General features: G+C 44.2%; 1 protein-coding gene across 1 annotated transcript; it reads right to left on the bottom strand.

Annotated features, from left to right (window-relative positions):
* Positions 1-589: 589 nt before the first annotated feature.
* Positions 590-2,023, bottom strand: LOC311100378 (gap junction gamma-1 protein-like; the record flags this gene model as incomplete). Its single annotated transcript, XM_084141271.1, has 1 exon — positions 590-2,023. One exon carries the CDS (start codon positions 2,021-2,023, stop codon positions 590-592), a length of 1,434 nt encoding a protein of 477 aa, XP_083997397.1.
* Positions 2,024-13,615: the final 11,592 nt, after the last annotated feature.

Genomic DNA, 13,615 nt, shown 5'->3' with positions numbered 1-13,615 from the left:
CCATGAGCAGTTTGGAAAGGGAAGCACACTTTTTACAAGCACAGTATTTTTCTTAGTGTAGTAAGAAGGCACTTTCGATAGTAAGGATGCAGCTTAGAAGTCTCCCATTTTTTGTGGAAGCAAAGATAACATCATAGCACCGACATATGGCATATTTATAAGTTACAAACATTGTTTACAATAAAGGGACTCTCAATTACTGTCTTTTCCCTTATTGCTCTTTCTTTTTAACACAGCATTACTTTAAGTGTGCAACATAAAAATATATAAAACCTTTAGGAAGCCCAACAAATGAATGAAACATTAGGTACAGCTGACATTTGTAACATTATGTATAACTGACATTGATTACCTAATTTGCATTTAGGGATATTACATACTTAAAGCTCCAAACTCATTTCAGCCTGTCTCCAGGGGGCACTAGAGTAACATCTGCTATTGTCAATAGTCCAGGTATTGGCACGGTAAACAGTTATGTCTTTAGGAGCTCTATACTCAGTAATGGAGCACTAACTTCTATATCGTACAGTGTTATAGAAGATAATGTTACATCTACTAAATCCACTGGAAGAATAATCTATTCTAGATGTCAGATCCAATCGGAGCCCTTGCCTTTGCTCGACTTGCTGCTGCTATTGCTGCTGCTTCCCCTGTCGGCCTTGCTGGAGGTGTGCTTGGAGGCTTGCCAGTGCTTGCGGTCACGCTGGGGCTTGCCGGGGTTGCTGTGGCCCTGCTGCTGGCTGTAGACCTGGATGGCAGCCTCCAGCCGGTCCTGGGCCTGCCGAATCTCACTCTGGAGGGCGCCGCCAGCGTCCCCCACTACACCTGACGATGGGAAGTTGTCCTCGTTGCTGGTGTACTGCCGGCGCTCCTCCTGGGTGATGTTGGCGCGGTTCTGCCGGCACGCCATCTTGGCGTTGCTCGGGTCTGTGAAGGCCAGCTGCCCGTCGGGCGCCACAGTCGGCACCAGCAGCATTGGCGGCTTGACGGCAATGTTGTAGCCCGGTGGCGCTGACGGGGCTTTCCAGGAGAAGGGGTAGCTGCCGTAACCTTGGCCCCCCACTCTTGCTCCTCCGTCATGGAGAGAAGGCAGCCCCCCGGGACCCCTGCCACCCCCCAGGCCGTACAGGTCCTCCTCGGAGAGTGGTCTGCGGCGGAAGCGCAGGATGTCGCAGATGGTGCCCACGCCCAGATGAAGCATCTCCCACATGTTGAGCACCAGGCACAGCAGCGACACAGCGTACATGATGAGCAGGAAGATGGTCTTCTCGGTGGGGCGTGACACAAAGCAGTCCACACTGTGTGGGCATGGCCGGCCCGAGCACACGTAGATGGAGGGCACTGCCAGGCCATAGAGGGCGTACTGCCCTCCCAGGAAGGCCACCTCCAGCATGGAGCGTGCCAGCAGCTGCAGCACGTAAATGCGCATCAGCCCGTCCTCCTTGATGCGCTGGCGTCCATCGTGGCGCACCTTGTCTTTCTCCTGGCCGCCTTTCCCCTGAACTCCTCTGCCGCCCCCGCCTCCTCCTCCCCCGCCGCCTCCCCCTGTCTCGCTCTCCACATCGGGCACCTCGTAGATCATGGGGTCCTCCTCCTGGTCGCCCTCGGCCTCCTCCATGCCCCGGTGTTGCCTCCTGGCACCGAAGTAGAGCTTCCTGGGCCTGCGCTGGGACAGTCCTCCTCCCCCACTTCCCCCTCCACTCTCAGCTCTCTCCTCACGCCGTGCAATCTTATTGACGGCGTAGCCGAGGTACATGAGCGAAGGCGTGGCCACCAGGATGATCTGAAAGACCCAGAAGCGGACGTGCGAGAGCGGTGCGAAGGCGTCGTAGCAGACGTTCTCGCAGCCCGGCTGGCCCGAGTTGCACACAAACTTGCTCTGTTCGTCGTAGTAGATGGACTCGCCCCCCACAGCTGTAAGGACGATGCGGAAGACGATGAGCACGGTAAGCCAGATCTTGCCCACAAAGGTGGAGTGGTTGTGGATTTCCTCCAGCAGGCGTGTCAGGAAGCTCCAGCTCATGGTGGTGGGAGTCTGGGGAATAGAGAGAAAGAGAGGAAATCCCTCTTCTGCTCACAAATGGCCCTCTGTGGAAGATAAGGAAGAAGGGGGGTTCAGAAGCTTTAATACTGCTCAGGTTAAAACAGACACAGTGAGACCATAAATACAATTGTTTGACACATGAAAGCAATTCAGGATCAGGATAAAAATCTATATTTTCATATCAGCCTCGTGGCATAAGGTGCGATGGAATAGCGTTTATGTAAAATACAGTACATCGTCAGGCCACAGGTGTTGCCACAAGTGTTCAGAGAGTTAAACCGGTACATATGAAACAGTGGTCATCCAGGTAATGTGAAATTCACTATCTATCAGTGGGGTTGGATCAGAAATTTCCACTACAAATAAGGACATAAGATAAAGACAGAGCGTGAAGACAAACGATCCTGGAACATCTGCCTGTGTGCCGTCCAGTGGTGATGGATTTGGCACTTGGTGCTCCTTGTGTGTGTGTGTGTGTGTGTGTGTGTGTGTGTGTGTGTGTGTGTGTGTGTGTGTGTGTGTGTGTGTGTGTGTGTGCGTGGGCTATGTTGGAGCCCTACATTTTTCAACTGTGCCCCCCCCCACCCACCCAAAGACAGGGGTAGAAAAATGAGCATCTCTCCATTGAAGACATGCTTACAATTATTCAGGGCGGAGTGCCAGCCATACGTTATGGCCATGTGAAAATATGCACAGACCACCCCTCTGAATCGTACAGAGAAATTTTACTCAGTCCCTGATTTACATGGGAACAATAGAAAAAAAGCAGTGGAACTGGCTTCGAGGTCCAGAGTTGAGTTTGAGGGGCCTAGTCCATTGGATGTTTGCAGGGTTGGGCAGTATCCAGATTTCCATACCATTCCTGTACCATACTGGGGTATACGGTAGCCTATTATTCGGTTTTGCTAACAAATGCTAACAAAGTACTTGCGAATTCCCATAGCGGATGCTAGCTAAATGCTAACAAGCGCAAGCGAACGTTAAATAAATGGACAGACAATCCAGCTCATAAAGTTATACAACTATCTCAAAAGGCTACTCACACTTGATCCAGAAGGGGATTGATTGTCTCTGCTGTGACCAAGAAGCTTGATATTGCAAGCTATGCACCTAACGTTATAGCTAGCAAGTTAGCAAACCAAATGCATAGCTGGAGCCTTGAGGTGGAGAAATTGTATTTGGCACATCTTAGATAGTTCATTGATAGTTATTAGCTGGTAAACATTAGTATTGAATTTCAAGTGTAACTTGATCTCCTCTCCTGTTCTGCTCAACAGTGGATCGTCATGTCACCTTGAAAATCATACTGTCAGTACCCTGGTATACGGTTTATACGGTATACCACCCAAGCCTAGATGTCCGCATTCCCACATAAGCCTAGATCATGAAACATTACAATGGGGTTGGAATGTGTGGGTTGAATGTACACCATATGCACAATGACATAAAAGCAACATAGTCGTGGTGAGATGTAGCAGACATGAGGCTTGGAACTTGCTTAAATAATAGCTGCATGTGACTAAACGTGCCAAATGGCATAAAGATGAGAATCTCAAACAATGCTGATGTGTCTTCATAGGGATGAATTTCTGGAATAAAGCACACTACATAAATTGAGCCTTCTAATCTGCACATCAGAGTGTTTTTATGGATTACGATGTTGTCTGTAGAAAAAACAGACCTCCATAAACATGAAGCAGTCAGCTGCCAGAGGCATGGCTTTTTATGGTCTGCAATATATGGACCAGAATAAAAAAAAAACAGGCACAACACAGAATTCCATATTTAACATTTGATGTCTCCAGGAATGCCTGCCAAATTGTAATCTGGAACATATTTGGTGTGTTAACAAACAAGAGCACACACTCATGCGCTCTCGAACTCGCAAAACACACACATGCGCGAACTGCGACACGCACGCATGCACGGACACATTCTCTGTCACAGACTCAAAACAAACAAACCTTTAATTCATATCAAAATAGTGTCAATCCAGCTAACTTTGATAAGCAACCAGAAATAACTATAGATTTTCTGGTTCATTCTCAAAGCTAAACTTAGCTATGTGTTCTTGTTTGTTTAATCAATTAGACCATGCCTATTTCCGGATGATCTTTTAAAAAATAAAACGTTTTATGAGAATATTTAGTTAGCTGGCTAACTCCTTGATCTTGCTTTGTAGTGTACCCTTCAGGTTGAACCATGACTTAACAACTCTGGCTCACCAGGAGAAATCCAAGACCATGTTGAATAATTTTTTTGAAGGATATAGTAACTTATCCTAACATCAATAGCAAAAAGTAATTGGAAATCATGTTCTAACTTTTTTTCCATTATAAATCAATAATTGCCATATAAATCTACTGTAAATCTAATGTAAATAACCTTTAGTTCAGGGGTAGGCAACTAGACTCAGCTGCAAGCCAGCAACTAGACTCAGCTGCAAGCCAATTTTATTGGAGCGGATGGTCAGAGGGCCGGGACATTATAATTGAAACTGCAAACTGACCACAACTAAGCCCAAAAAGGCAACTGACACCATCTAATTCCACCTCCAGAAATGAATTCAATAACATATTGGTAAAATGATTTGTTTAAATTATTATAACATATTGGACCATGCAGATAGCCTATGCATTGTCCATATGATCAGGTATGCTATTAGCAATAAGTATTATCAGCTGTAGCCCAACTTATGCAGCATAGTGGCTATAAATAGGCTGAAACATGGTGTTGCCTATCTGCATATTGGGCTAATCATTAGCTAGATCCCAAATGTGATCTTTTAACTAGTTACCATCCTATTGATGCTTTTATGTCCCAAAAAACATGCATAAACACAGTGAAGATATTAGCTGTTAGGGTAACTTGGGGTAATACGCCCCCTTCCTGTACTTCTCATAAAATCATAAAATGACGTGAATTCACAATTCAGATATGGTCCCTTGTATGACCCTTTGAAATGTATTGAGTCAATAGGTATTCAACCCCTTTGTTATGGCAAGCCTAAATATGTTCAGGAGTAAACATTTGCTCAACAAGTCACATAATAAGTTGCATGGACTGTGTGCAATATTAGTGTTTAACATGATTTTTGAATGACTACCTCATCTCTGTACCCCACACATATAATAATTATTATCTGTAAGGCCCCTTAGTTGAGCAGTGAATTTCAAACAGATTCAAACACAAAGACCAGGGAGGTCCAATGGTAGATCGGTAAAAAGAACAAAAAGCAGACAATGAATATCCCTTTGAGCATGGTGAAGTTAATTACACTTTGTATGGTGTATTAATACACCCAGTTACTACAAAGATACAGGCGTCCTTCCTAACTCAGTTGCCAGAGAGGAAGGAAACCGCTGAAGGATTTCACCATGAGGCAATGGTGACTTTAAAACAGTTACAGAGTTTAATGGCTATGATAGGTGAAAACTGAGAATGGATCAACAACATTGTAGTTACTCCACAATACTAACCTAAAGGACAGAGTGAAAAGAAGGATGGAAGCCTGTACAGAATAAAAATATTCCAAAACATACATCCTGTTTGCAACAAGGCACTGAAGTAAAACTGCAACAAATGTGGCAAAGACATAACTTTGTCCTAAATACAAAGCGTTAGGCTATGTTTGGGGCAAATCCAACACAACACATTACTGAGTACCACTCTTCATATTTTCAAGCATGGTGGTGGCTGCATCATGTTATGGGTATGCTTGTCAGCGGCAAGGACTAGGGAGTTATTTAGGATACAAATAAATGGAATATAGCTAAGCACAGGCAAAATCCTAGAGGAAAATCTGGTTCAGTCTGCTTTCCAACAGACACTGGGAGACAAATTCACTTTTCAGCTGGACAATAACCTTAAACACAAATATAAACTGGAGTTGCTTACCAAGATGACACTGAATGTTCCTGAGTGGCCTAGTTATAGTTTTGACTTAAATCGGCTTGAAAATCTAATGCAAGACTTGAAAATGGCTGTCGAGTAATGATCATCAACCAACTTGACAGAGCTTGAAGAATTTCTTAAATAATAATTTTGTACAATCCAGGTGTGCAACGCTCAGAGACTTACCCAGAATGACTCAGCTGTAATCGCTGCCAAAGGTGATTCTAACATGTATTGACTCAGGGGTGTGAATACTTATGTAAATGAGATATCTCTGTATTTCATTTTCAATAAATTTGCAAAAATGTCTAAAAACATGTTTTCACTTTGTCATTATGGGGTATTGTGTGTGAATGGGTGAGAAAAACATCATATTTAATAAATTTTGAATTCAGGCTGTAACGCAACAAAATGTGGAATAAGTCAAGGGGTATGAATACTTTCTGAAGGCACTATACATAAACCATTGGTATGACCGCTAGGGGGCACTGCAGTTCAATCTACCGCAGTTATGGCTACCAAACAGACGGTGCTCACCTTACTGCTGTCCCCCACCCACTCAGCAACGATGGTAGTTAATGCCGTTTTAGGTTCTCTGCTGTGTATCTCGCCTCCATGTTCTCAGTTGTCAGTACATGGGACTTCATGTCTCACTTCTTTCTCATCGATGTGATGGCTCGTTGCAGTGATGTACGACAGCGTGTTCATAGACGTCCAACAATCTGTTGTCAACGTGGCGTATAGTGTTTGAGAGCTAGCACTTTGTTCTTGCAGAGCATTCATTGTACCATTTCTCTATCCAGGCCATCACGGTTTTTCCACATGGCATCTTGTAGTCTGGTTCTAGATATGCCATCATGGCAGTGAAGCCGACATCCTCTACTATAAACAATGACTGCATATCAACTGTAATCATTTCTGTTATCAACGCTGTGATTCTCTCACTCCGTCCCTTATCGCACTGCTGCCAGCAACGGGTTGGGTCTCACGGTGACTCCCTTTCAGATGGTTAAGCATTGCACCTGTACTGCCACTGTAGCTCAATTCCACCTTGCAAAGTTAGCATTTATTTAACCACTTTCTCATTTAAAACTTCTCAAAGTATTGCCATGCAGAACTTCGCTGCTGTTGCTTCCCTGTCTCACTATCTGACATTTATCCAACTGTCAACATTTTTTTTTTTTTTTACATTTTAGTCATTTAGCAGACGCTCTTATCCAGAGCGACTAACAGTTAGTGAATACATATCGTTAATAATAATAATATGCCATTTAGCAGACGCTTTTATCCAAAGCGACTTACAGTCATGTGTGCATACATTTTTACGTATGGGTGGTCCCGGGGATCGAACCCACTACCCTGGCGTTACAAGCGCCATGCTCTACCAATTGAGCTACAGAGGACCACAACGTTAACAACGATGATGTGCGGAACGCCTTATATCCATTGCAAATAATTTGATAGATGCATATATCCTCCTACTAACATTAGAGGATTGTTGCGTTAGGTATTTGTAAAAAATAAAAATTAATAGGCAATGCCTACTCATAATTGGTTAAAATCACATGATGTACACCAATGATGTAATTGGAAACACATCTTCCTCTATCGCTTTTACTACAAAACACAGAAATGCACTATTTTCACATACACTACATTACCAAACGTATGTGGACACCTGCTCGTTAAACATCTCATTCCAAAATCATGGGCATTAATATGGAGTTGGTACCCCTTTGCTGCTATAACAGCCTCCACACTTCTGGGAAGGCTTTCCACTAGATGTTGGAACATTGCTGCGGGGACTGCTTCCATTCAGTCACAAGAGCATTAGTAAGGTCAGGCACTGATGTTGGGCGATAAGGCCTGGCTCGCAGTCGGCGTTCCACTTCATCCCAAAGGTGTTCGATGGGGTTGAGGTCAGGGCTCTGTACAGGCCAGTCAAGTTCTTCCACACCAATCTGGACAAACCATTTCTGTATGGACCGCGCTTTGTCCACAGGGGGCATTGTTATGCTGAAACAGGAAAGGGCCTTTCCCAAACTGTTGCCACAAAGTTGGAAGCACAGAATTGTCTAGAATGTAATTGTATGCTGTAGCATTAAGATGTCCCTTCACTGGAACGAAGGGGCCTGGCCCAAACCATGAAAAACAGTCCCAGACCATTATTCCTCCTCCACCAAACTTTACAGTTGGCACTATGCATTCGGGCAGGTAGCGTTCTCCTGGCATCCGCCAAACACAGATTTGTCCGTTGGACTGCCAGTTGGTGAAGCGTGATTCATCACTCCAGAGAACGCATTTCCACTGCTCCAGAGTCCAATGGCGGCGAGCTTTACACCACTCCAGCCGACGCTGGGCATTGCGCATGGTTATCTTAGGGTTGTGTGCGGCTGCTCGGCCATTGAATCCCATTTCATGAAGCTCCCGACAAACAGTTATTGTGCTGATGTTGCTTCCAAAGGCAGTTTGGAACTCGCTAGTGACTGTTGCAACCGAGGACAGACGATTTCTACACGCTACACGCTTCAGCACTCGGCGGTCCCGTCCTACCACTTCGCGGCTGAGCCGTTGTTGCTCCTAAAAGTTTCCACTTCACAATAACAGCACTTAAAGTTAAAGCTCTAGCAGGGCAGAAATCTGATGAAATGACTTGTTGGAAAGGTGCCATCCTATGATGGCGCCACGTTGAAAGTCACTGAGCTCCTCAGTAAGGCCATTCTACTGCCAATGTTTGTCTATGGAGATTGCATGGCTGTGTGCATTGCATCACTGAGGCATGCCCGGATGCAAAGGCAATACATTTGTCAGATTACGGCAAGGAGAGAGTTGGACAACATCAGCATAACGTTTATAAGAGAAGTTGCAAGAAAAAATCACACAGCCTAGGGATCATTTGCATAAGAAAAAGAGGGGGGCAAGTACAGAACCTTGAGGTACTCCTGTGGAAAGGCATTAGGACATTACAGACTTGTTTTTAACTGTTACTGAGTGTAACATTGCTATTGTTTAGTCACTATTAGTGCTACAGCTGGTGGCAAAGGGGACTAGGATCAGGGGGTGTGGATTACCTGAAAGACTGGTTGCAGATAAGTGGGGATCAATGGTAGTGCGACTACGTACGGCTATATATTTTTTCTCTTTATACACTGCTCAAAAAAATTAAAGGAACACTAAAATAACACATCCTAGATCTGAATGAATGAAATAATCTTATTAAATACTTTTTTCTTTCCATAGTTGAATGTGCTGACAACAAAATCACACAAAAATGATCAATGGAAATCAAATGTATCAACCCATGGAGGTCTGGATTTGGAGTCACACTCAAAATTAAAGTGGAAAACCACACTACAGGCTGATCCACCTTTGATGTAATGTCCTTAAAACAAGTCAAAATGAGGCTCAGTAGTGTGTGTGGCCTCCACGTGCCTGTATGACCTCCCTACAACGCCTGGGCATGCTCCTGATGAGGTGGCGGATGGTCTCCTGAGGGATCTCCTCCCAGACCTGGACTAAAGCATCCGCCAACTCCTGGACAGTCTGTGGTGCAATGTGGCATTGGTGGATGGAGCGAGACATGATGTCCCAGATGTGGTCAATTGGATTCAGGTCTGGGGAACGGGTGGTCCATAGCATCAATGCCTTCCTCTTGCAGGAACTGCTGACACACTCCAGCCACATGAGGTCTAGCATTGTCTTGCATTAGGAGGAACCCAGGGCCAACATATGGTCTCACAAGGGGTCTGAGGATCTCATCTCGGTACCTAATGGCAGTCAGGCTACCTCTGGCGAGCACATGGAGGGCTGTGCGGCCCCCCAAAGAAATGCCACCCCACACCATGACTGACCCACCGCCAAACCGGTCATGCTGGAGGATGTTGCAGGCAGCAGAACGTTCTCCACGGCGTCTCCAGACTCTGTCACGTCTGTCACGTGCTCAGTGTGAACCTGCTTTCATCTGTGAAGGGCACAGGGCGCCAGTGGCGAATTTGCCAATCTTGGTGTTCTCTGGCAAATGCCAAACGTCCTGCACGGTGTTGGGCTGTAAGCACAACCCCCACCTGTGGACGTCGGGCCCTCATACCACCCTCATGGAGTCTGTTTCTGACCGTTTGAGCAGACACATGCACATTTGTGGCCTGCTGGAGGTCATTTTGCAGGGCTCTGGCAGTGCTCCTCCTGCTCCTCCTGCTGCTGGGTTGTTGCCCTCCTATGGCCTCCTCCACGTCTCCTGATGTACTGGCCTGTCTCCTGGTAGCGCCTCCATGCTCTGGACACTACGCTGACAGACACAGCAAACCTTCTTGCCACAGCTCGCATTGATGTGCCATCCTGGATGAGCTGCACTACCTGAGCCACTTGTGTGGGTTGTAGACTCCGTCTCATGCTACCATTAGAGTGAAAGCACCACCAGCATTCAAAAGTGACCAAAACATCAGCCAGGAAGCATAGGAACTGAGAAGTGGTCTGTGGTCACCACCTGCAGAACCACTCCTTTATTGGGGGTGTCTTGCTAATTGCCTATGATTTCCACCTGTTGTCTATCCCATTTGCACAACAGCATGTTACATTTATTTTCAATCAGTGTTGCTTCCTAAGTGGACAGTTTGATTTCACAGAAGTGTGATTGACTTGGAGTTACATTGTGTTGTTTAAGTGTTCCCTTAATTTTTTTGAGCAGTGTAGTTACTTAACTACCCTTATAGGAATGAGAGCAAATATCAGCAAATATAAGCTGGATGTCCTTGCATGCCCTGAGTGTGTGAAAACTGCCATTAGCCACTGGGGACAGGAAGGCCAAAAAGGGGGGCCTCGGGATAGGGAGTGCAGGTGTGTTAAAAAGGTGAGGATATTGATGCCTGAGTCAACACCTTAACGTTGTGTAGCCGTCTGTGTTCAGGTGCAGGAGAAACAGCAGAATAGGTTCTCTCAGGGCTAGAATATGAAGGTATTTTTCAAAAAGTTGGCAATACATTTTTGGGGGCATTTTCTTGTCCTCGTCACAGCAATTTTGAGGGCATTTCATGAACTTTTCAGCACATTTTTGCCCCGAGACCCCCTTTAACTCCTAACCTGGTAGGTGGGCAACATTTTTGGGGGACACCTTTATCTGGATAAACTCTCTAGTATTAAAGGAAAAGCACCCAAAAACTATATTTTGGTATTTGTTTCATTAGTCCATTGTTTAATATCTTGCTTTTCAGCAATCAAGTTTTCAAGATTCAGTGTATATAACTTTCGAAATACAGAAATTATCCCTGTATGATGCATTTGGCATTATATGATGCTGCGTTTTGCATCATATGATGCAAAATGCATCATACAGGGATGATTTCTGTATTTTGAAAGTTACATATCTTGAAAACTTGATTGCTGACAAGCAAAACATTTTGGGACTATGTAAACAATGCACCAATGAAACAAATACCAAAATATAGTTTTTCCTTTAAGTTAGCCCTGTGGGATGAGTTATGAGAGAGGCACCTCAGTCAGAAAATAAAGATGGGGCCCTCTTAGCGCTTAGGTACACAGGTGTGATTCTAAGTGTGGGGACAACAATGTCTGACTAAATGTTCTGAGTATACCCCTATGGTTTGTGTGTGAGTGTGTGTGTGTCCATATGTTGCAGTGGGAGAGGGGAATTCAGACATGCCAGTCTCAGTCCTAGATGTTTGCGTGTGTGCGTTCGTGAGTGTGTGTGTTCAGAGATAGGGGCAGTGAGGCTAGGATCGCCACTAGGGACTGTACCCAATTGGTAAAGCGACAGCATAACTAATCAAACCATACCATTGGGCTTGGACAGATAGTTGAGGACAGAATTGGTATCTACAAGGACACAAGACCACTTTTCGGTGAATAAGCAAAATCTTATGGCAGTGACAAGCATGACAACACAACAAGCAAAGTAGATTACAACACACATTATCACGATCATGATAATAATCCGATACCAAAGTCGCCCGAATCAAGAGTCAAGGACTTTGATCCTTCCCATCTGCTCATAGATTATGCATGTATGAACTACACATTGACACATCCAGCCCAAAGCGGCTATGCTTGAACAATTTTGACAAAAACAAAATGTTGCCCTAAAAGCTGTGCAAAGTTGGTGCAAAATTGCTGCTAAAGGTGCTTTTGCCAAGTATGAACTCTGGGGTGTGAAGACCTACGCAATCAAGACATCTCAATTGTATTATTAATTTAGAAAATTTTATAGAATTTTTCTTTCACTCTGAAAATGTGGAGTAGGTTGTGTCGATCAGTAGGATTTTTAAAAAATTTTATACTTTTTTATAAAATAATTTAAGCAGCAAAATGTGAAAACTGTGCAAGGGGTGTGTAGACTTTCACTAGGCAATGTATGCCGTGTCATTGTCTCACACAGTGTGTTCATCCCAATAACAACACAAGTTCATCCGTGTTGCCTTTAATAATATGACCCACCTGCTTATGTCTAAACACACACTACAGTACACAAAGGGAAGAGAAATGGTAACCAAGGTATGCTTAACCATAATTGCTATTATTAGAAAATGTCCACAGGGAAGCGTAGTATAAGGAACACACACACACCAGGTTTTCCGTTAGCATTTAATAGCTGGCTTTTGGACAATACATTTTTTTTTATAGAAAAGCAGAGAAATAATATTGGCACAGGCCAAATGTCTGGGAGAAGAAGAAAAAAATCTAATTGCGAAATAATGCTTTTTATTCATTATTAATTGATGTAAATACCAGTCGATGTAAATACATACTGGTCATGCTTATCGGTCTATAGGTTGATTTGCATAATTTAGTGGAGTTAAATTGCCACGTGTGTACAGTATATTCGTTATGTATCTGGGTCCTCTGTAGCTCAATTGGTAGAGCATGGCGCTTGTAACGCCAGGGTACTGGGTTCGATCCCCGGGACCACCCATACGTAAAAATGTATGCGCACATGACTGTAAGTCGCTTTGGATAAAAGCGTCTGCTAAATGGCTTATTATTATCTTATTTATAATGCCTACAGCATACTGCCTTTGAGCGGAAAATCGGTCAGACAGTGCGAGAGCTGTTGCTACAGCATCTCAAACAGCAAATGCATAGGCAATGGAAGGCAGGCTTCATCAGCCCATCACACAACACTTTGCGGGCGTAGACTACTGCCTTGTGCACTTTGCTGCGCTTATAATGTGAAGAAATAATCGTTTATCAATGTTTGTCAACATTTTAAGATAAACGTTCTGATCTGTTGCATCAGACTCATTGATTTTTAACGTTTTTATGTAGCCTAGACCTACTGGTTGAATGAATTTGGGATCGATCATCACACGACTGTCTCAGAGTCTATTTGGAATAGGCTATTTCTTTCTCGACAAGCTGACCAATAGAATAGGTCAACTTTTCTACTGGGGGGGATAGTATATTGACATAGGGTAGTGATTTTGCTATTTGTTACTCGTCTTGTTGGCTGAGGAAAAGTAAATGTGGACAGTTATTCTAACATCTGCAAAGTGCGCATCAGAACTCGGTAAGAAGGACCGCACATTGTTGCATCCTCAACTTGCATGTTCTGTTAATATTAATTACCATAATCTAAATGTGATTTCTGTCATTTTGAGCACCGTGGGTGGACGCCCTAATCAGCTTATGCACACAATGCATATGGATCCGGTAAATGTATCAAATGTC

Source organism: Coregonus lavaretus (assembly GCF_964263955.1).
Source record: "Coregonus lavaretus genome assembly, chromosome: 25".
Lineage (NCBI taxonomy): Eukaryota > Metazoa > Chordata > Actinopteri > Salmoniformes > Salmonidae > Coregonus > Coregonus lavaretus.
The sequence above is the reverse complement of the archived record's forward strand: the minus strand, read 5'-3'. Positions and strand labels throughout refer to the sequence as shown.